The sequence below is a fragment of the Diospyros lotus genome, chromosome 13 (genome assembly GCF_014633365.1).
Source record: "Diospyros lotus cultivar Yz01 chromosome 13, ASM1463336v1, whole genome shotgun sequence".
In the NCBI taxonomy this organism is placed as follows: Eukaryota; Viridiplantae; Streptophyta; class Magnoliopsida; order Ericales; family Ebenaceae; genus Diospyros; species Diospyros lotus.
The window spans coordinates 5,401,072-5,420,983 of NC_068350.1; the positions used below are offsets into that span (position 1 = coordinate 5,401,072).

The 19,912-nt window shown below is 37.8% G+C and overlaps 3 protein-coding genes across 10 annotated transcripts in view; 2 read left to right on the top strand and 1 right to left on the bottom strand.

Annotated features, from left to right (window-relative positions):
• LOC127788352 (increased DNA methylation 1-like) overlaps nt 1-12,172 on the top strand; it is a 54,334-nt gene extending 42,162 nt beyond the window's left edge. For 2 of the 4 annotated variants that reach the window (XM_052316522.1, XM_052316523.1), the window contains 5 exons: nt 8,117-8,181; nt 8,307-8,363; nt 8,514-8,607; nt 11,575-11,715; nt 11,789-12,172. In XM_052316522.1, the coding sequence (XP_052172482.1) occupies nt 8,117-8,181; nt 8,307-8,363; nt 8,514-8,607; nt 11,575-11,715; nt 11,789-11,869 (438 nt within the window). In that variant the 3' untranslated portion in view covers nt 11,870-12,172. Of the gene's footprint in view, nt 1-8,116; nt 8,182-8,306; nt 8,407-8,513; nt 8,608-9,908; nt 10,019-11,574; nt 11,716-11,788 lie in introns of those variants that run through there. The other 2 variants (XR_008020335.1, XM_052316524.1) reach the window with 2 other exon arrangements.
• A 1,447-nt stretch (nt 12,173-13,619) lies between these two features.
• Nucleotides 13,620-16,049, top strand: LOC127787947 (probable pectinesterase 15). 5 transcript variants are annotated; one of them, XM_052316033.1, is made up of 6 exons: nt 13,621-14,413; nt 14,745-14,916; nt 15,005-15,211; nt 15,301-15,551; nt 15,676-15,743; nt 15,838-15,961. In XM_052316033.1, the coding sequence occupies exons 1-5, from the start codon at nt 13,983-13,985 to the stop codon at nt 15,704-15,706; spliced, it is 1,092 nt and encodes a 363-aa protein (XP_052171993.1). In that variant the 5' UTR covers nt 13,621-13,982; the 3' UTR covers nt 15,707-15,743; nt 15,838-15,961. The 5 variants fall into 5 exon arrangements, 4 of the variants coding, with proteins under 4 accessions (XP_052171994.1, XP_052171993.1, XP_052171995.1 ...); XM_052316034.1 differs by lacking the exon at nt 15,676-15,743 and having other exon boundaries at nt 13,620-14,413; nt 15,301-15,457; nt 15,838-16,049; XR_008020286.1 differs by having other exon boundaries at nt 15,301-15,743; nt 15,838-15,918.
• Nucleotides 16,050-16,128: 79 nt separating this feature from the next.
• Nucleotides 16,129-18,175, bottom strand: LOC127787946 (UDP-glycosyltransferase 73D1-like). Its single transcript, XM_052316031.1, has 2 exons — nt 17,522-18,175; nt 16,129-17,298 (listed from the first exon to the last, which is right to left on the bottom strand). The coding sequence occupies exons 1-2, from the start codon at nt 18,173-18,175 to the stop codon at nt 16,450-16,452; spliced, it is 1,503 nt and encodes a 500-aa protein (XP_052171991.1). The 3' UTR covers nt 16,129-16,449.
• Nucleotides 18,176-19,912: the final 1,737 nt, after the last annotated feature.

Sequence of the window (19,912 nt, forward strand, 5' to 3'; positions counted from 1 at the left end):
ACATAGATATCTTATACTCATGTATATATATGTGCCATACTCGAATGAACAAGATAGATTTGTCATGACCCTAAGGATCCCCAAGGATAGAGTAGGAAATATAATAGTATTTAACTTACATGCATTACCATATTTTGTAACTTCCTTTCTTTTTTTTGTTATAGATATTTGTTTTAGCTATAGGTACTTATAGTCACTTAAGTAACTGCACATGGGTGCATGTGCAATGCTGTGAGGCTATATAAGCCACAACTAGAGAGGATGGAAAGGTATGCTTGATTTGATTGAATGAAATTCTCATTTCTCTCTAAGATTTCTCTCTAATCTCCCTCTCGTTTCTCTCTACTACTCTCCCTCATTTCTCTCTAAATTCTTCCCCATTTATGTCCAATCTTCCCCTAATTCCCTCTGTTCTTGGATTTCTCTATTGGATCCCTGTTTTCCTTCATTTCCATTTATTTCTTCAGATCTAACTCTCTCAATTCCTTCCCAGTTACTTTTTAAACTTGTTATGAACCCTAGGTTTATGACAAATGGTATCAGAGCATCATTCATCGACCGTTTTCATTGCTGATTAAGGTCCGTCGGATGTTGATGGTTACTGTCCAATGTAGTGGATTCACGAAATCTAAAGATGATTTCGGAAACAGGCAATAGCAGGGTAGGCTGTAATCTTAGGAGATAAACCAAGTGATTTTGGTGATGTGATTGAACAACAATTCGGTGAGCCCAACGATTGCAACAAAATCTATTACCAATGATCGCGATCAGATCTGGTGGTTGCTGATCCATAGTGATCGGCTGAAGTGAATTCCGCGATTGGAGGGAAATTGTAGACCACCGATCCACAACGGGTGGTGAGAGTGGAGTCAATCCAATGGAGGCGATTCACAAGAGTTGCAACGAGAGACCATCAGACTCTCGAGACGTAACTCCAATGTGGTGAATTTCGAAATCAACGGCAAGCCTTAAATTCCGGCGACTTGTGTAAATTGCAGTTGTCCTAGTGGTTGGATCCAAGTTGTTGTGTGTAATAAAGGCAAACAAACCTAGGCGATCTTGGTTGTTGCTCCTTAGCGATGGACCTCAGCCACTGCTCCATAAGTTTTAATCACTTCATAGTCGGCAATTCTAGAGGTGAATTTTGGTGTGATTAAGGTTCAGATTGTGAAGGTGGTGCAAGCATTGTCTGACGGTGCTTCCAACAACTATAGAGCAATCCTTAGCCTTCGGTTTCTTCTGTTTGTGCAAGTCTGACTTTCCTAGGGCGGAATTCAAAGAACTATCTGTCGAATTTGAAGGCAGTCTAGAGCTGGTGATCATCGGCCATTGAGTTGCGGAAGCGTGATAGAGCAGCGGAAGTGTGGTGAACCCTGTCGAAGTGACCGAGCAATGGATTTTTTGCATTTTAGATTTAAGTCGAAGGTAAACAAGGTTGATCAGAAATTGATAGCGAGCAATCCAGTCGGTTCCAGGGTGCATTCCGATCAATTATTGGCTGTGATCTCTATTCAAAATTTGAAGGCAACTTTGATGAATTGATTATTCTAGAGATTGGTGAATTCAATGGAACTAGAAGTTCTACCAAGTGACCCTCAACCACTAATTTCAGAGGTGATTGCAATTTGCCAATTATTGAGACAATTTCAGAGGTGATGGTGGTGTGGAAATCATAGAAGGGAAGTGTGGGATTTAGGATGGAAAGAGCTCCGGTGACTTGGCTTGTGACTCATTCTGACTGTGAGATTTCTACTATGACGAGCAGTGCATGGACAAGACAATTGGAGTCTTAATTGCAGTAGAAGAATGCTGCATTTTCAATAGGATGTCTTGCTTGTGAAGCCTTGGGAAGCAGTGCACACATGAGACAATCGGAACCTCAATGGCAATAGAAGAAGTGTTAGGATTAGGAGCTCTTAGATACTCAATCAATACTTCTAGCTTGCCAATTCTCTCAACACTCCTCACCCGAAATCAACTCACAATAGAAAATATAAACTGGAAATGAAAGAACAGAATTTAACAAAGCAAGAATGAAAAAGATACAACCAAATCAAACAATAGGCGCAAGATATATCCTAGTTTGAACTGATCAAAGACCAGTCCTACATCCAGCCGCAAATCCCGAGAGCAATCCACTAGAAACTAGTGAAAACAAATTACAAGAACCCTCCACTCTCTATCACACAAATACACTGCCCTCTCACAGAGATTACAAAGACTCTCCCACTCTCAAAGCCTTTTCTCTCCTCTTGGCAATTTCACTTGTATACAAAGATAGAAATGAATGATTTGTTATTTCCATCTGCCTAGCCAACACCTTCTATATATAGACCATAGGAGGCGTTAATTACAAGGCCTGTTATTTTACCTACACAATGATTAAAATAACCCTTAATATAACATCTAGGTTGTCTCCTTTCTAACTTAGAATTCTAGTCGCATTCACTTGCCTAAAGGGATTTGTTGTTCACTTATCTTCTAGATAGATTTCTTCATGCAAAAAAACCCAACAAGAAGGCTACATTTTCAGTTGGAAACAACCGGAATCATGAGTAGTTTGGCCAAAAGAATCAAGCATGGGAAAAGTTGGAGAATCAGTTCAGTCAAAAGCGTAAGGAAACAAGCAGTATGACACATGAATCGAGCAAGGAATTCAGTCGTATGATACACGAGCAATTGCAGGTGTTTGTGATGATACTAAGAAGTATCACTATAGCTTTCTCGCTGAATTCTTCGATGATTATCGCAGGAGTTTTAACAAAAAGAAATTCCTAAAAATGGAGCAACTGGAGGAGAAGTGCAACATCAAAGATGATATTAATGGTGAATGGCATTATCCAAAGGGAATCGGTAACAATCAGATAGATAGGGCAGCATATGCAAAGGGATCGTCGGATATTTTTGAAAAAGAAGTTCATGTAGAGGAAAATTCCAGCAAATACAAGGAAAAAGGAGTTGCTGGATTATTTGCATGTAATTAGGAGATTTCGACTGAAACTTCAGCCAATATTAAGGAAGTTGGCATTGTAACTGAAGCAAGCAAGTCATTGGAAACTTGGGATTCTAAAGATGAAAGAAGATTGGATGAGGAGATTGGTGTAGACCACACTTTACAAGAACAAGAAGCTGATGATCCCGGTGATAAACAGCCTACACACTGGATTGGAGATGAGAACTACTATGAAGATGACTTTCATGCATCTGATAGACCAGGTAGGGGTATTGTTTCATCAGATAATCTAGCTGATGAAGGTTGAGATGGAGGCTAGGTGTCAATCATTGAGAAACTGTTGGCTGGAATTGAAGTTGTAGCAGCTCCTCATTTTAATGCTCACAGACAACCTTGGTCTAAGTAACCAAGACAAGTCTACAAATTTCCATTGCTGCATTTCCAGAATGTTGCTAATATTGTTGCAACAGAACATGGCTGTGGGTTGAATGGGGATACAATAACTGCAACTATGGCTATAGATTTGCCCCCCTTTACTTGTAATTGACGGTAATAAAGTATTAATAGAAGTCACGAACATGGATAATCCTTCCGTTGGATTCCAAGGTTCAGCTACTAACTATGTCAGTCTGAAAGTTGCTAATCATGTCCATAAATTGGAGACCAAGCTTGATTGGATAGTTATTACTGAGGATGGTTGTATTGGGCTTGAACTCGATAAACTTTTCCCTATGGAAGTTTTGGGTCAACTTAGGCCTATAATTGATCTTGGAAACCTAAGAATGAAGATGAAGAGGCCTAGAAGGAGAAAGAAGGAAAGAGGAATGAAACAGATTGAGAGAGTTGGTATTGGGTAAGAGCAGTGACCAAGTGTTGAAGTTCTTGAGGACAAGAACTTTCTTAAGGAGGGGGAGAATTGTCATGACTCTGAGGATCCCCAAGGATAGAGTAGGAAATATAATAGTATTTAGCTTACATGCATTATCATATTTTGTAATTTCTTTTTCTTTTTCTGTTATAGATATTTGTTTTAATTATGGGTAGTTATAGTCATTGTTGTAATTGCACATGGGTGCATGTGCAATGCTGTGAGGCTATATAAGCTACAGCTAGAGAGGATGGAAAGGCATGCTTGAATTGATTGAATGAAATTCTCATTTCTCTCTAAGATTTCTCTCCAATCTCCCTCTTGTTTCTCTCTACTACTCTCCCTCATTTCTCTCTAAATTCTTCCCCATTTTTGTCCAATCTTCCCCTAATTCCCTCTGTTCTTGGATTTCTCTATTGGATCCCTGTTCTTCCTTAATTTCCCTTCATTTCTTCAGATCTAACTCTCTCAATTCCTTCCCAATTACTTCTTAAACCTATTATGAACCCTAGGTTCATGACAAGATTATTCTTCTCCCTAAGTATTTTTCTACATAACATAATTGACATTAGATTGATAAATATTGTTATAACCCAAACTTGAACTTGTTGATAGAAAGGAAAAAAAGCTAATGAATTTTCTAAGTTTCGTCTTACGACATTTTGTGATTATATACAAGATAAATGTAACAAGACAAGACAAGATACAGGCATTACGTAGTCTCTGGAAAAAAAAATCCATAAACAGATTTGATACCAAGTTACCAACTTATGCTAAGAAATTACACATAGAAAGCAAAAAGTAAAATGAGGAAAGTTAAAAGAAAAAAAAAAAAAAAACTACGCATTAATGGCTCTCAACAGCTCTCGACTGATTAAGAGCTTTCTCAGCCCTCAACTATTCATTATTTTATTGCTAAAAACAAACCCAACAAATTAGCAAATTTTCCTAGAAAGTGATGAGGAAGAAAATTTCTCAAATTCATCTTCTTCAAGAAAAACCTAGAAAATATCGATGCAGTTTAAAAAGCTAAGAAGATGCAACCTCTTCTTTGCTCCAGTTGAAAAGTGTAAAGAAGCCCAAGATAGCACAAACAGCAGGTGGTGACATTCACTTACTCGATCAAGATCCTCACCACAAACCAAAAAAATCTCAGCTGTTAGTGTCCTTGCCTCTGCCACTGCTTTTCACAGAAGGATTTAAAATCACAATATGGTACGGATCTGGGAACTGAGAAGATTCAATAGAGGTTTAGACTTTAGAGGGAAAGCAAGGGCTTAACCGGATCTGAAGACAGACAGAATTGAGAAGACTGGGCAAGAAGATGGTGCAGGCATGCAGGAGAGTTAGAGCTTTAACGGATTTGAAGAAAATTTTGCAATCCATTGCACCAGTCCAGATCCAGTGCCCTTAACTGCGGATCAGGCAGATTTGGACCATATGGATCCGTTCTGGATCTACCCCTCAAATGGAGTAGGTTTAATGGGTCTGGTCCAGATTGGATCTGGGCTAGACCCCCAACCTGTTGATCTTGACAACAGTAGTTGAATCTATCTTGGTTTCTGCAGAAGTGACATCTGTTAGTTTTGCTTTCCTGCTTTCTTGTCAGCTAAATTCTGGTCACAAAACAACCATATGGAGAGGGCTATGAGCTGGAGCTCTTTACTCCTAAATAATTTTCCACTGTTCATAAATCCCTCTTCATGAGGAAAGGTCCTTCACAATAGTGTGTTTTATGGTTAAACCCCAAGAAACCCCTACACAGGATAGCAATGAATTTCAGTAAACTGGTAAGAATCCTCACTGCTCTGAACTTGGGACAGTTTGGGAGGTAAGAGTCAAAACAGAAAGGAGAATACATGCAAGGCAAAGATTGGTTCTAGGTTAATCTATGTGTGCCCTCTGCCTCTTCATGCGACTTTACCAAAATAAATAATTATGCTATTCCTAAATCTCTGAAGCTATTCCATTGTTGGTTCACCATTCTCCCATTGTTTCATTGCCTGAATCTTCCTGCTAGTGGCACTCTTTGGTTTTGAGAAGTTGACCTTTTCTTATTCTTTTCTATTCAACATCTCTCTCTCTCTCTCTCTCTCTCTCTCTCTCTCGTGCGCGCGCTGCTTTTTTTGAAAATTCAGATTTGACCTGTTGGGCTTCATGTATATGTATCTCTGCATGTAACAACCATTCCTCAGAGATCTGATTTTGAAACTCTTTATTCTGACTTTAACCAATTTATTTCTTATGTATTGGGCTCCATATATATGCATATATCTGTATGTAACAACCATTTTCGGATATCTGATTTTGAAGCTCTTTATTCCCTGACTTTAACCAATTTATTTCTTACAATTAGGCATTTGTGCCTGCATGCTAGTGCATATATATGAATGTTTTTTCTGTGCTTTTGATTCAGATGGTCTTGGCCAAATATATTATGGGTTTGGGAAACTATTTTCTGGTGGGTGAAAATGTGATTAGGGGAATCTACTTTATACCAGCCCCATTGCTGTCCCCAGCCATCATAACCACTAGATAAATATAGATACATGCACCTGAAATAAAATGTGGAATGCATCACTTTATATTGCTTTTGGGGAACCTCAGATTACTGTTTTGTGGATCTTTTGTGAGATTTTAGACCATATCTCCTCCATGAGGTCTTAACACTGTACATCATTCTCCTGATATCATTGCACTCTTTGGGCTGTAATCTCTGTCGTGTATCTGTAGTTTCAACAGTTCCCTTTCCTGCTTTCCTATCATGAATCAACATGGTTTGGTGGTCCTGTTGAAATCCAAGCCATTGTAAAGTTGATTTATTTACTGTGATTTGTTGATAGGAGTTATTTCTCTAGTTGAGGCTTTCCACATTGATCGTCTGTTTAATGAATGGTCGGCTGATGTAAAATTTAGTCACATCCAGTGTTATTAAAGGCGCGCCTAGGCACACCCTGGGCGCTTGGAAGCATTCTAGGCGAGCATAGACCAAAAGGCGTGCCTTGGGTTGTTTTTCAAAGTTTTTATTTCACTGTTTGTTACTTTATTTAATTTTTTATTATTTAGGGTTTAAATTTATTGCTTCAATTACAAATTTGACAATAAGTAAAAAGGTTACTACTTCAAATACTCCAATTGAATTTGAACTAGATGAAGATGGATAGGGAGAATTGAACAAATTCAAGGCATGCAATAACAAAATACTACATTAAGTCACCAAAATAGCACCCCCATACTTGCAACCATCTTTCTTAGGCTTCTATATATCACCGATGATCTCCAGATGCAAGAAGTGGACAAAAAGGGGAAAAGAAAATTATATTTTCATAGGCTCAAGTTAAATAGTGGCTTAGTTTTCAAGTTAAATGATTGTGTTTCATTTACTTTCGACAATGTTTTGTTAAAACTATTCCAGTCTCGATTTTCTTAAGATTATATTATTCTAGTAATAAAAAGTCAAACTACACTTAATCCAATGATCAACTTAATCCAATGATCAACATTCTATTAGCGTGATCAATATTTATAGACACCACAGAGGCTGAGTTTTCATTATAAAAAGAAATATGCAAATTCAAGTCTAGTATATTACTTACCAAAAAAATGTATGAAACTATCATCACACTTCTAAACCATAGAAATCAAATCATCCAACAAGAGGAGTAGATGATGTGGAAGAAGATATTAGAGATGATGTTTCTAATGATGAAAATATAGAAATGTTTGATTTTGATGATGAGGATATTTTTTAGATTATTTAAAATGCATAATTAGTTAATCTTGATTAAGATTTAAGATCTATAAATTTTTTTAAGATTTAATTTAAATCGACTTAAAGACTTTTAGATTACATCTTTTGGCATTTTTTATTGTTCTTTTCATTAGTATATGTTGAATTTTTTAATTTCCTTGATAACATACTTGTAAATATATAATTAGGAGTTAAGACTTATTTTATACCTTATTTTTCAAATAAGATATATATTTTTCTTTTTTTTTTTTAGTAAACATGCACCTAGTTCTATCAGGCACGCGCCTCAGGCTCCAATATCCTTTTGCGCCTTAGTGCGTCTTGAGCCTTTAATAACACTGGTCACATCTACTTGTGGACTTCCCTTTAGTGTCTCATTGAGTTTATGTGGTGCCTAATCATGTACGTTTCCTTTACTCATAAATGGCTTTTCTGGTGGTGGTTTGATATTAACATTTTGATTTTGATTACTTTGAAATTGTTTACAATGATCTAATGTTTTGACATTAGTTTAATTGAATTCTAACCCATCCTTATGTTGCAGGAATGCTTTGACCCTATTGTCGATTCAGGAACTGGACGTGACTTAATTCCATCTATGGTTTATGGGTAACCATCATATCTTTCCGCCTTTGTCCTAACTATTTTCTTTTCCCAGTAAACTATTTTTTTTTCCCTCTTGCTGGCTTATTTCTGTTATTGTTATCTCAACATTTCTCTCTTTTCACACACAGAAGGAGCTCAAGGGGCCAAGACTTTGGAGGAATGTACTGTGCAGTATTAATGGTGAAGTAAGAATGTCTCCCACATAACGTACTTTTGTATTGATTCCAGGTTACCTTGCCCAAAAAGGGAAATAAAAGAATTCTTTTTTTTTTTTGGGTTAACCTAGCATATTGGTCTATGGTTGTTAGTAACAGGTTCCTCCACTAATCATGCAGCTCATCCATTGTATCAGCCGGAATCTTCAGGCTTTTTGGACAAGAAATTGCAGAGCTTCCTTTGGTTGCAACAAGTAATGATAACCAAGGCAAGGTGAGGTTATTAATCTACTCTTTTTTCTTGCATGCAAGTGTATAGCCTAGTTTACTCTTATTGCCGAGCTCTGGATCATTTACTCATTCGAGACAATTGTTTGTTTTTTGGTCAGGCTAGATAATTGTTTTCCCACAACTAAATTTCCCTTTGATTGGTAATATTATTATAAAACAGTTATATTCTGTACACTGAGCCGTGGTCATCTATAGGTGCATGGAATCTCACGCATCTTCTTCATGTAGTTCACTTAAATTTGTTGACACTTGATAGTATTGTTTTTTTAGCACTATTTGACAAATTGGATATGGTAAACACTTGATGCACTGAAAGAATGGGAACTAGGGAACAAATTTTATGGAAAGTGGGTCTTTTTACTTTGGAGAATTAAAATATGGGATGCCACTGCAAAACACCCTCATGTTCTGTTGATTTTAGGAAATCATTTTGTGCTGTTACAAATGTAGAAAAAAGTTGTGTGTTGGGATATCTTAATAACTTTGAAGGAGAAGGATAACATGTTCTATGACGTGTATGTGCATATGAAATAAAGCAAACATTGAAAAAGATGAAAGATTGTAAATCAATTAAACTATATGATGTACTGTTAGAAGCATGGAAATGTATGGGAGAAGTAGGCATATTTTGGTTTCAAAATTATTTAATGTGATCATTAATCAAGAAGGATGTGTAATGAGTGGAGGAAGAGAACTTTAGTGCTATTTACAAGAATGGAGATGTTCAAAGTTGTGGAATTTTTAGAGAAATCAAGCTAATGAGCCACAATATGAAACTTTGGGAGGGAGTGGTTGAGAAGTTCAAGAAGAGAAACTAAGGGGTTGTTCTCTTCGTGTTTCAGTTTTTAGTTTTGACTTTTGAATTTATTTTCAGTTTTGTATTTTGAGTATTTGTTTTGAGATTGCTGAAAACGTGTTCGTTTTGTCTGTAATATTTTCTGTGTTTTGAAAATTTTGAGCTTGTTTGTGATGAAAACAGCCAAAACAAATTTTTTTTACAAAATTTTTGAGTTTTCTTTACAAAATTTTTCTTTGTTTTCAAAAATACGTTTTTTAAAATATGAAAGTAAACATGTTTTTACTGTTTTGAAAAACTAAAAACTGAAAACGACCTAAAATCAATAAAGAGAACAGGGCCTAAGTTATTGGAAACCAATTTGGTTTCATGTATAGTAGGTCAATAATAGAAGTTAAATACTTGTTGAAGTACTTGATAGAAAGATACTGAGATGAACAAAAGGATTTACACATGATGGTTATTGATCTTGAAATCCTTATAACAAGGTTACTGGAAAAGTCTTATGGACGGCTTCAAAATAAAATGGAGTTTGAATTGCACATAATACAAGTTATTGAAGACATCTATCGTGGAGCAGAAACACGCGTTAGAACATGTAAGAGATTATGAGACTTTTTCAATTACATTTGCATTACATCAATGGTTTGATTCAAGTCATTACCTGTTTGCCCTAGTCATGGATGAAGTCACTAAACATTTTCAGTCAAAGGTGTCTTGGTGTATGCTATGTGCTTATGACATTATGTTGATGAATGACACAGAAAGGCATATACTAAGCTGGATATATATATGAGCACTTTAGAATCTAGATCTTTCAAGTAGAGTAGATTGAAAATCATATATATGGAATGTAAGTTTAGTAAAAACATGAGTGCAAACGATGGTATGGTAAAACTGGAAGATCAAGTCATACCAAGAAAAGATTAATTCGGATGTCATGGATCATTCATTTGAAAAGATGAGGAGATTGATGGGGATGTTACCAATAGAATTAAGGCATGGTGGTTAAAATGAAAAATGCATTTGCCTTTTTGTTTGATTGTAAAGATTCCATTAAAGTTAACAAGGAAAATTGTAAGACCAACTTTGCTGAATGGTATAGATTGTGGGTTGGTATTAAGGCACCAACATATGCAAAATATGATGAGCATGACAGATAAATTAGAAATGAGATTATTCATAGTAAGATTAGAGGTTGAAGATAAGATGCATGAGAAACAATTATAAGATAGTGTAGTCAAGTGAGAACTGAGAAGAAGACCAATAGAGGCTCTTGTGAGGAGAGTGAAAGGAATGGAATAAGTATCTAACAAAAGAAGTGCAAGGAAGGCTAGAAAAACTTGGTGGGAGACACTTAGGTATACTTACAAGGGTCTTACAAAGATTAGACAATAGGTAAAAATGATTGGTGAGATAAAATTCTTGTAGCCAATCTCACCTACATAAAGGCTAGATATGTTGTTCTATTTTGTGTTTAAGGAATTTGGTCTTGCAAATCCTTTTTTTTAATGTTGCCGATTGAGCAATGAATAATTATTTGATGCTGCTGGACATTTGCAAAAAAGTCAGATAAAATGCTTGCTTTTTTTTTTTTTCCTCTAAATATATGGGCACATGCTTTGCATGCAATCCTATAATTTTTACTACTATTTCTTGATTTCATAAAAAGTAACTAGAGAACTAGAATTCATGTAGCCAATGACATCACATAGTAGGATAAAGATTTGATGTGACATTGATTTCATCACATGGCCATCATGACTAGTCCTGCTGGAGAACAACACAACAAACAGTGCGATAAGTGCTGCTCCCACTAGGTGGAGCCAGCTTACAGCTACATGCATTTTAGCTCATCTATCATTTCTGTCCATGTTCATATATATATATATTTTTAAATTCACGTTTTCCATGTCATGGCTAAGATTTTTCCACCACTAGAGAACTAGTAATCTCAAAATTGTTGCCCAAGAGTCACTGCATTTGGGGACTCTCGGTCTTTTTCTGATTATTCTCAATCTTTGTTATTATGCACTATTGTGGAATAGCAGGAACAAAATGAATCACTAAAGTTAAATACACTCACATTATCGTTCTTTATTGAATAATAATGCTGTTTACTTCCATTTTTGTGGAACCAAAATATATGAACAGGGCTACTTCCAGATATTGTTTTCCTGTATCGAGAAACTGCTTGCAAGCTTCAATGTGAAGAACTTGGTGCTCCCTGCAGCTGATCAAGCTGTGTCTATATGGACGGACAAATTTGGTTTTGAGAGGATACCCCCAGAGCAGGTATGTTTGTGTGCATGTCCTGCATATTTGTTGAATGGTTCTTGACATTGATGTTTTCCCTCCCATTCTCCAGCTTAGCAACTACAACAAAACCTATGGCCAAATGATGACCTTCAAAGGAACATGTATGCTGCAGAAGGTGATTCCCCGCTGATCTAACTATTCAGCAAGATAAGTTTATGTATCTAGAAAGCCCAGTAGGGTGCAGTGAAGCCATTTTTGTCAGAGCGAGCTTCATCTAGTAATGTAAATTGGTTGTAAATCTTGGAGAAACTTTTTTTTAACTATTGTCAGGTGGTTAACAGAAAATTGGAGAGGTGATGGCAAGTAGTCTAGTGGACGAAATAGAGAGATCAAATATACAAGGAAAGGAAGGAAGCCCTTGACTGCAGGGTTACAGTTTTGTAAAGATGCTGATGAGCTTATGAGCAGTGCATGCATTTAAATTCTTTTTGAATTGTTTAGTTTCAAATGGATTGATTGCAAAAGTCCTTTCGTCCACAATCTTGGTTGTTTTCGTGTTTAAGAAATAGCAGACAAATGGGGCAACCAAGCACCAGTGCATGCAGGCTTCAAGGGACAATTCATTTCGCAGTTTGCATGATATGCAAATGTTGGGTTATACCAATGTTTTAAAAATTGGACCGGAAAGTGAACCGGCCTATTAATTGGGTCACGGGTTAGTTGGTTGGATTGGTTAGACCGGAATGGTATGTCGTATATATATTTTATAATTAAATAATATATATATTAAATATATATTTGAAATATTAATATTTTATATCAGAAATGTTATTATTAATTAATATATAATTAATATTTTATATATAATTATTATATATGTTATTAAAGAATTAATTAATAATTATATTTTAAAAATAAGTGTGAGAGTGAAAAAAATTGGGGTCAATGTTTCGACAGGGTTGAAGGAGATTTAATTTTTTGGGTCAAATCGGATCAAATAGACCATTGATTCTAGTTAAATCGGTCCGATCGGTCGATCCGGTCCAATTTTTAAAACAATGGTTTATACAATTCACTTGTCAAATTTGGTGTCTCTCTCGCTAGAATTGTTGGCAGCAGGTTTTGCCCCGAAAGTACCACTAAGAATAACACTTAAAAGATTTGTCTTTTTTAATTCTATTTTTCCCTAATAAAAAGAATATGCCACACTTTGGGTCGCTGGGGGATGTGCGACACTTGGCCACTTTTGTTAGATTTGCCATATAGACGGCTGGCCAGGGCAGGCCAGGCCAGTCCGTCCACTTGGGTTAGCATCACTCATTAAAATTCATGGTTTATATTATATGAATGGACAACCAAGTGATTAGAGGCAAGTGAGACCATTTATGAAGAGAACTCCAGATACATTAACGCACCTACCACTTACTGTCGCGGTTGTGACCGGGTTATTTAAAGTTGGTAGTCACTAAAAAGTCTACATTATTCGATTTTATTCATATATAAAACATTAGGAGACAGAATTACCAAGAAACTCATATTATAAGACTTTTCCATTATGCTATTGGTTGCGTTGGCTCCAGGAAGCTTCTTCAGTACTAGTAGTCCGTCATAGGCGTCGGCTTTGATGAGAGTGGCCTCTTTTGTCTAAGTTGGGTACTCACTACTCATCCATCCATTCCAACCTACGGACCCTTCTGCTGAATTTGTTAATTGATAGGTACGGGTTTTTCTTGGATCTAGTCCAAGCCTGTAAAATTGCTACTCTCTATGAGATGAAACATGATCGCTGAATTTTTTGCCATTCCCCATCCCACTATTTATATATACATGCACAAATACAGCTATAGAGATCCCTTGTAAGCCAAAAATAATAATAATATTAAGCAGCTGCATAAACCTCAAGTGCTAATAAAACTTCACCATCTTTCCTCAAATAACGTAACATTTTACCAATCCCAACATCTCCCATAAGACCATCCACAGCATCATTCACTTCTTCAATCATGAACTCAATACCAAAATCTCTCTCTCTCTCACATGACTTAGCGTGTGCAACTTCCAACCTCCATTGCTCTACCTCTCTCTCTTTATACAACCACCGTGATCTAGCTATCTGAAGCTGCAACTTTAATCATCTCCACACGCACAAAAACATTACAACATGAGGCCCATATGCTAGCTTTTCTTACCCCCTACGCCAATCATCATCTCCGCCATTAATAAGACGACAAATGCCTCAGTGATCATAACTTGATTTAACGCAAAGACAACAATCCAACATCTAGCAACATTGGCCTTAAACCATGAACATGAATAAAACCTTCTTCTTTTGGCTTTCTGTCTTTCTCATTGCACTTCTTTCCATCATAGTGTCTCTCCCTACCATTCCTTCTTCTACAACGGCTGCCATTGCCCATTCCTCTGAAACTAGCTTTCAACTTGGTTTTCTCGAAATGTTTTTCAAGCGAAGTGGCATTTATATCTTTCCCTCCTTTATAGACCGCATTGCCAGAAGACATCACCACCACCACCACCGGAGGAGAAGGAGGCGCAACATTGCATGCGATGACTCCAAATGGAAGTCTAGGCTCATATCCGATTACAACGTGTCACTTGTCTTGACAGTTGATACACGGGGTTGCGCAAATTTCAGCAGTGTTCAGAAGGCAGTTGAAGCAGCTCCTGAATTTAGCCCTTCCCGGAGCCTCATCATAATCGATTCAGGCACATACAGGTTACCACCACGCACATCTAGAGCTGTTTATAAAGAGGGTTGCACTCAAGTCATGAACGTCTATATATATAAGAGATAAAGAAAATCCCAGTCGTAAACTCTAACTAAATTCAAACTCAAAATCAGAATTAAGCTCAAACTGATCTTAATCCTTGATATCTGAACTCCTAAGAATCCCTAAGCTAACGTTAACGTACAGTTTCTGCATGTTTAAATATGAATCCTAGCTCTTTCTAGTTACGTAGAACGCAATTTTGAGATATCCTTATGGCACGTGTCACCGTCATATAGAATTGCACAACTCAAGATTGCACATCTATGGTGGCTGCAGGGAGAAAGTAACAGTGCCTGCAAACAAGACAAACTTGATATTCCAAGGGCAGGGTTATCTGAACACGGCCATAGCTTGGAATGACACTGCAAATTCCACAGGAGGAACTGTCTACACCTCCACGGTTGCCATCTTTGCTCCCAACTTCGTAGCTTACAACGTTAGCTTCCAGGTACTGGTTTCCAACATGATATGAACAATTTCTACAGTTTCAAATCCTTTCAACTTTGTTATTGATATTTGTTTTTTCCCCGACAAAGAACACTGCTCCTCCGCCTTACCCCGGCGCTGTGGGGGCACAGGCTGTGGCACTGAGAATTGCAAATGACCAGGCTGCATTCTATGGCTGCGGATTCTACGGAGCCCAAGACACCCTCAATGATGATCGAGGCCGGCATTACTTCAAGGACTGTTTCATCCAAGGGTCTATTGATTTCATCTTTGGAAATGCTAGATCACTCTATGAGGTATCTTAAACTCAATAGAAAATAGACTTTTTTAGTTCTCTTAATTTCTAGGCCTTGTTAAGGTACAAGTTATTTTGGGTATGTGGCAGGATTGCACTATAAATTCCATAGCAACGGAAGTGGAGGTTGGGGCAAGTGGAGCCATCACAGCTCATGGAAGGCAATCAGCAAACGAGAACACAGGCTTCTCCTTCGTGAACTGTAACATTGGTGGAAGCGGCAGAGTTTGGCTTGGAAGAGCTTGGGGTGCTTATGCTACTGTTTTGTTCTCCAAAACCTACATGTCTGAGGTTGTTGCATCCGATGGACGGAGTGACTGGAGAGACCCCTCTAGAGACCAGTCTGTACTTGATCCTTGCATTGCGATAACACCTTTTCTCTAACATATCAATATATATATTTCTCATCTTGCATGCGATAATAGATAAGGCGAGTGTTGATAGTAATTGTTCCTTTCCAAATAGGAAGGCCATAAGTTTGAGTAGTGGAAATTGACTCCCACCCCCACGGCTTTTACAAAGTGGGGAGCCTGGTATGCTAGAGACGTGCTTTTTTCCTGACATATAGCTTATGTTGTCTAGCTTTGCTTCGTTTGATTAAAGATATCATTGATATATGTTTTGTAGGACTGTGTTTTTCGGGGAGTATGAGTGCTGGGGACCAGGAGCAAACTACACATTCAGAGTCTCATACGGGAAGCAACTGAGGCAATCTGAAGCAGCACCTTTCATTGATATTTCTTATATTGATGGACAACAATGGCTTCTTCTTCGTCTAAACTACACACAGTGCACAACTAGAGGTTCGGAGACATCATTCCAATTTACTAACATGTAACAATTATACCTAGTTGTAGCGAGGAAAGTGATTCGTTTTTATAAGGAATAACCTCAACACGACTTAAGGATTCACGAGAATTACAAGAAAAACTTTGTATTTATAATCCTCTTAAGTACTCTTGCTTAAGGATTGATTACATCTAATTGAAAACTCAAGAGGCTCTTTTATAACACTCTCAGGGGGGTGTAGTTTGGTACATATTTTCGATGTGGAAAACACTCAATCTACTATATATAACAGTATTTTGCTCGGTCGACTATATAACTTTGTTGTAGACTACTAATTAAAGACTACTAATTAAGATCAAATAAAAAGAGTAGTAAAGACAAAACCAGAAAGGACTTAGAAAGATAGGAGGTTAAGTTCTTTCTTTCTATCTTTCTTCCTTTTTCCAAGGCCTAGCCTTTTTCTTGGCAGGCTTGTCTACTGATTACATCCTGAATCAAGTCTGCAATGTTGAAATGAGCAGCTCCTCCATCTTCCATGGCTCTCCTTGCCATTGCACCAAGCTCTTGTGCTCTCTTTGCCATGGCATCTCTTTCTTCTCCCCCATCCATCAGCCTCTCCACGGCCCTCTTCACCTCATCTCTCTTCACCAACACCCCTAGCTTCTCCTCATCTCCCCACCTAACCGGGACCTCCACGCCAACCCGAACCCCAATCCTCAAGATCTCATTCACCAGCTTCTCATTGAAGAATTGCTCTGCAAACATGGGCCAAGTCAGCATTGGCACTCCAGAACACAACCCTTCAATCGTAGAATTCCATCCACAGTGAGTTAAGAACCCTTTGATTGAAGGATGGGACAGAATCAGAAGCTGGGGAGCCCATCCTTTGATCAAAAGCCCCCTCCCTTCAATCCTCTCCTCAAAATTCTCTTCCACCAACCACTTCTCCAGCTCTGGAAACCTTTCCCCAGTTTTTATTACCCAAATGAAAGGGTGTTTTGAAGCTTCCAATCCCAGCCCAAGCTCCACCATCTGTGATGGAACCAGCCTGCATTGGCTGCCAAGGCAAGCATAAAGGACAGAGCTTTGTGGCTTTGAGTCCAGCCATGCAATGCACTTCTGTTCATCGATTGAAGGCTTGTTGCCTCTCTCAAACATGTCCAGATTCTGCTTGTTGCAGAGAGAAACCGGCCCGATGCACCACACCTTCTTGTCTATTGCCTTCCCATACGCTTCGACGCAGCCATGCTCCAGCTCGGCGAAGGAATTCACCACCACCCCGTAAGCAGACGATTCGGCCTGGCGTTGACGATAATCCAAATTAATCAGTATGTATCTAACTTAGTTGGTTTAGTTTATCTCAGTCTTAAGAGAAAATATTCAATATTATAATTGTGACACTGCATCACAAATCTGCACACATGCAACCCATGGTTAGCATTTTTCTCCGACTTTATATTAGATTTGAGTCTAGTTTATTATCTCTTTGTAATCAGTCTCTATAAATAGGGTGTTAGCCCACCTGGCGCATCTGGTCCCGGATATCGTCCAGGTCTGGCATGGAAACGAACGCGCCGGGCAGCTGCGCCCTGGTTATCTCGAACTTTCTCGGCATTCCCGGCACCGGAAAAGGCTCTCTGTCGGAAACAACTAAACTGTGGGAATTATGGAGCTTTATGTTATGCGAGCTGAGCAGCGAAAAGCAGCCCATGCCATGGAAGACGAGCCTGGGAACTTTGAACTTGTGAGCTGTTTTAGCCGTCCAGTAGAGGCACTTGTCGGAGACGATGCAGCTTGGCGGTGGCTGCTGCTTCTGGAGGTGGTTCTCGAGCGGCTCTTGGAGCCCGTCCATGGCGGCGTAGAATTTTCTGATGAGGTCTGGCGAGGGGACGGAGTCGAGATTTTCGCAGGGCCCCTGGGAAGCCGGAATCACGGCGGGAAATGGGAGTTGGAGGAGGTGGATGGAGAGGCCGGAGCCGCGGGCTCGGGCAATGGTGGAGCCGAAGCGGGAGGCATTGTGAGGGGTGGTGACGAGGGTGACGGCGGCACCGTGCTGGGCGAAGAGCCGAGCCATGTCGATCATGGGGATCATGTGGCCTTGAGCCAGCAGTGGAACCAAGACGAAGTGGGGCTGGCTCCGGCTTGGGCTTGAACTTGAGCTTGAGCCTGGCTCCATTTCGGCGTTCACGGGTTTCCTCGGTTGAGAAGGTGGAATGGATCGGTTGTAACTTTGATGGGCATCCTCGCCGACTCATATAATAATTTGGGCTTGACTTGACCCGTTCAAAATGATTTCTTTTAGCGGGTCAAAGTCATTATTTCGGCTTACATGAATCTTTTTTTTTTTTTTTTTTTTTTTTCTAGAAACTTAAATTTTTTTTATTATTTTAATTATATTATTACTAAATTATATAATTTTACTTAAATTTGTTATTATTTTAATTACACTTGAATTATATAAAATTCCGATAAATTTAAATTTATTAAGAATAATAAATTTAAAAATATTATTAAAATAAAAAAATTAAAAATATAATTAAATCAAAATTACAAATCCAATCTTTGAAATAACAAAAAATTTAAATGTCTAAAGCACTAATCTTCTGCTGTCTCATCGTTTATCATGCATCTGAGTTTTATATCCTACTTCTTTCACATGATTATTAAAAAAGAATAAACAAATAAATATCGCATTATAATATCTATTTTATTATTATTATTATTATAAAATTACACACACATGGGCCCAATCACATGGCTTTGCTTTATTTTAAAGATTATTATTATTAACTCAGCTTGCTTGCTTGCTGATTTGGTTTGGGCGTCTTATATATTCATAATCATTTGTGATATTATTTAAAAACGAACGCAATTTTGTAAGCAAACATCAATCCATGAGACCATGACACAGCACCTTCCATTGGTTTTGTGGTCCCTTACTTACCTTCTTATCTCACTCACAATCATCTATTATTTTATTTTATTTTATTTTATTTTAGCTTTGCCCTTTACGTGTTATTATTAATTATTACATGTGTTTTTTTATTCACTTTTTATAGTAAAGAATTAATTAACGTATAGATTACTCACTCAAATATTAAATTAAATAACATTTTTAATTTTCTTCTTCCTCTTTCTTCTTCTTATTGTGTCTTTTCAGCCTAGCCTAGCCTAGCCTAGATAAATTCACTTAAATGCTTGTCTTTGTAATGTAACAATACCTTTCAAAATAAGATATTTATTTACACAGCAGCATAAGAAAAGTTCAGAATTTCGGTGCCGGCCTAAGCTGTTAGGTGACAAGAAATAGAAATAGAGAATGGGTCGTCGTAATTGGGCTTAGGGGGGACGGTGGGACTACTGGTGGTGGGTTGACCCACACCTCCACCTCCACCTACACCTCCATCCCTACCCCTTCAACCTCTTCTCTAATTAAGCAAAACGTGTGACTGATGGAACGAACGAACGAACGAATGCTGTTTTGTCTCAATTTAATTTCTTCTGTGTGTTAATGGAGAGTGGCCGCAACCCATAACATGGGCAGGACCGGAGTCAATGCCATGCCATGACATGCATCATCTTCCATTTTCGTTTACTCCTTCCTTATAACCGGTATCGTTTACTTTTGTTATTTGGCAGACAATATAATTAGTTGGTTAAGGTTTTCAATGAGTCCGGCAAATTTTTTATATTTATATTGTTATATATAAGTTAATAGTTTTTAATTACACATCGTATTCATACATTTATTATAATTTGATAAATAACTCAGGATGAGATTTTCAACCAGATGTGACGAATTTTATAATTCCTAAGTTCTCGTTTGGAGACGGCAAATGATAGTAATTATATCTTCAAGGCTTCTTTTTTTCTTAATTTTGCTAAGCAAAGTCTTCGTCGGGATTTTATAATT

Coding starts and splice junctions, on each gene's coding strand:
- LOC127787947 (XM_052316032.1), top strand. CDS start 13,983: ATGAACATGAATAAAACCTTCTTCTTTTGGCTTTCTGTCTTTCTCATT. Junction 14,414..14,744: donor ATCGATTCAGGCACATACAG/GTTACCACCACG, acceptor TGGTGGCTGCAG/GGAGAAAGTAACAGTGCCTG. Junction 15,552..15,837: donor AGAGACCCCTCTAGAGACCA/GTCTGTACTTGA, acceptor TATGTTTTGTAG/GACTGTGTTTTTCGGGGAGT.
- LOC127787946 (XM_052316031.1), bottom strand. CDS start 18,175: ATGGAGCCAGGCTCAAGCTCAAGTTCAAGCCCAAGCCGGAGCCAGCCC. Junction 17,299..17,521: donor TCCGGGACCAGATGCGCCAG/GTGGGCTAACAC, acceptor CGTCAACGCCAG/GCCGAATCGTCTGCTTACGG.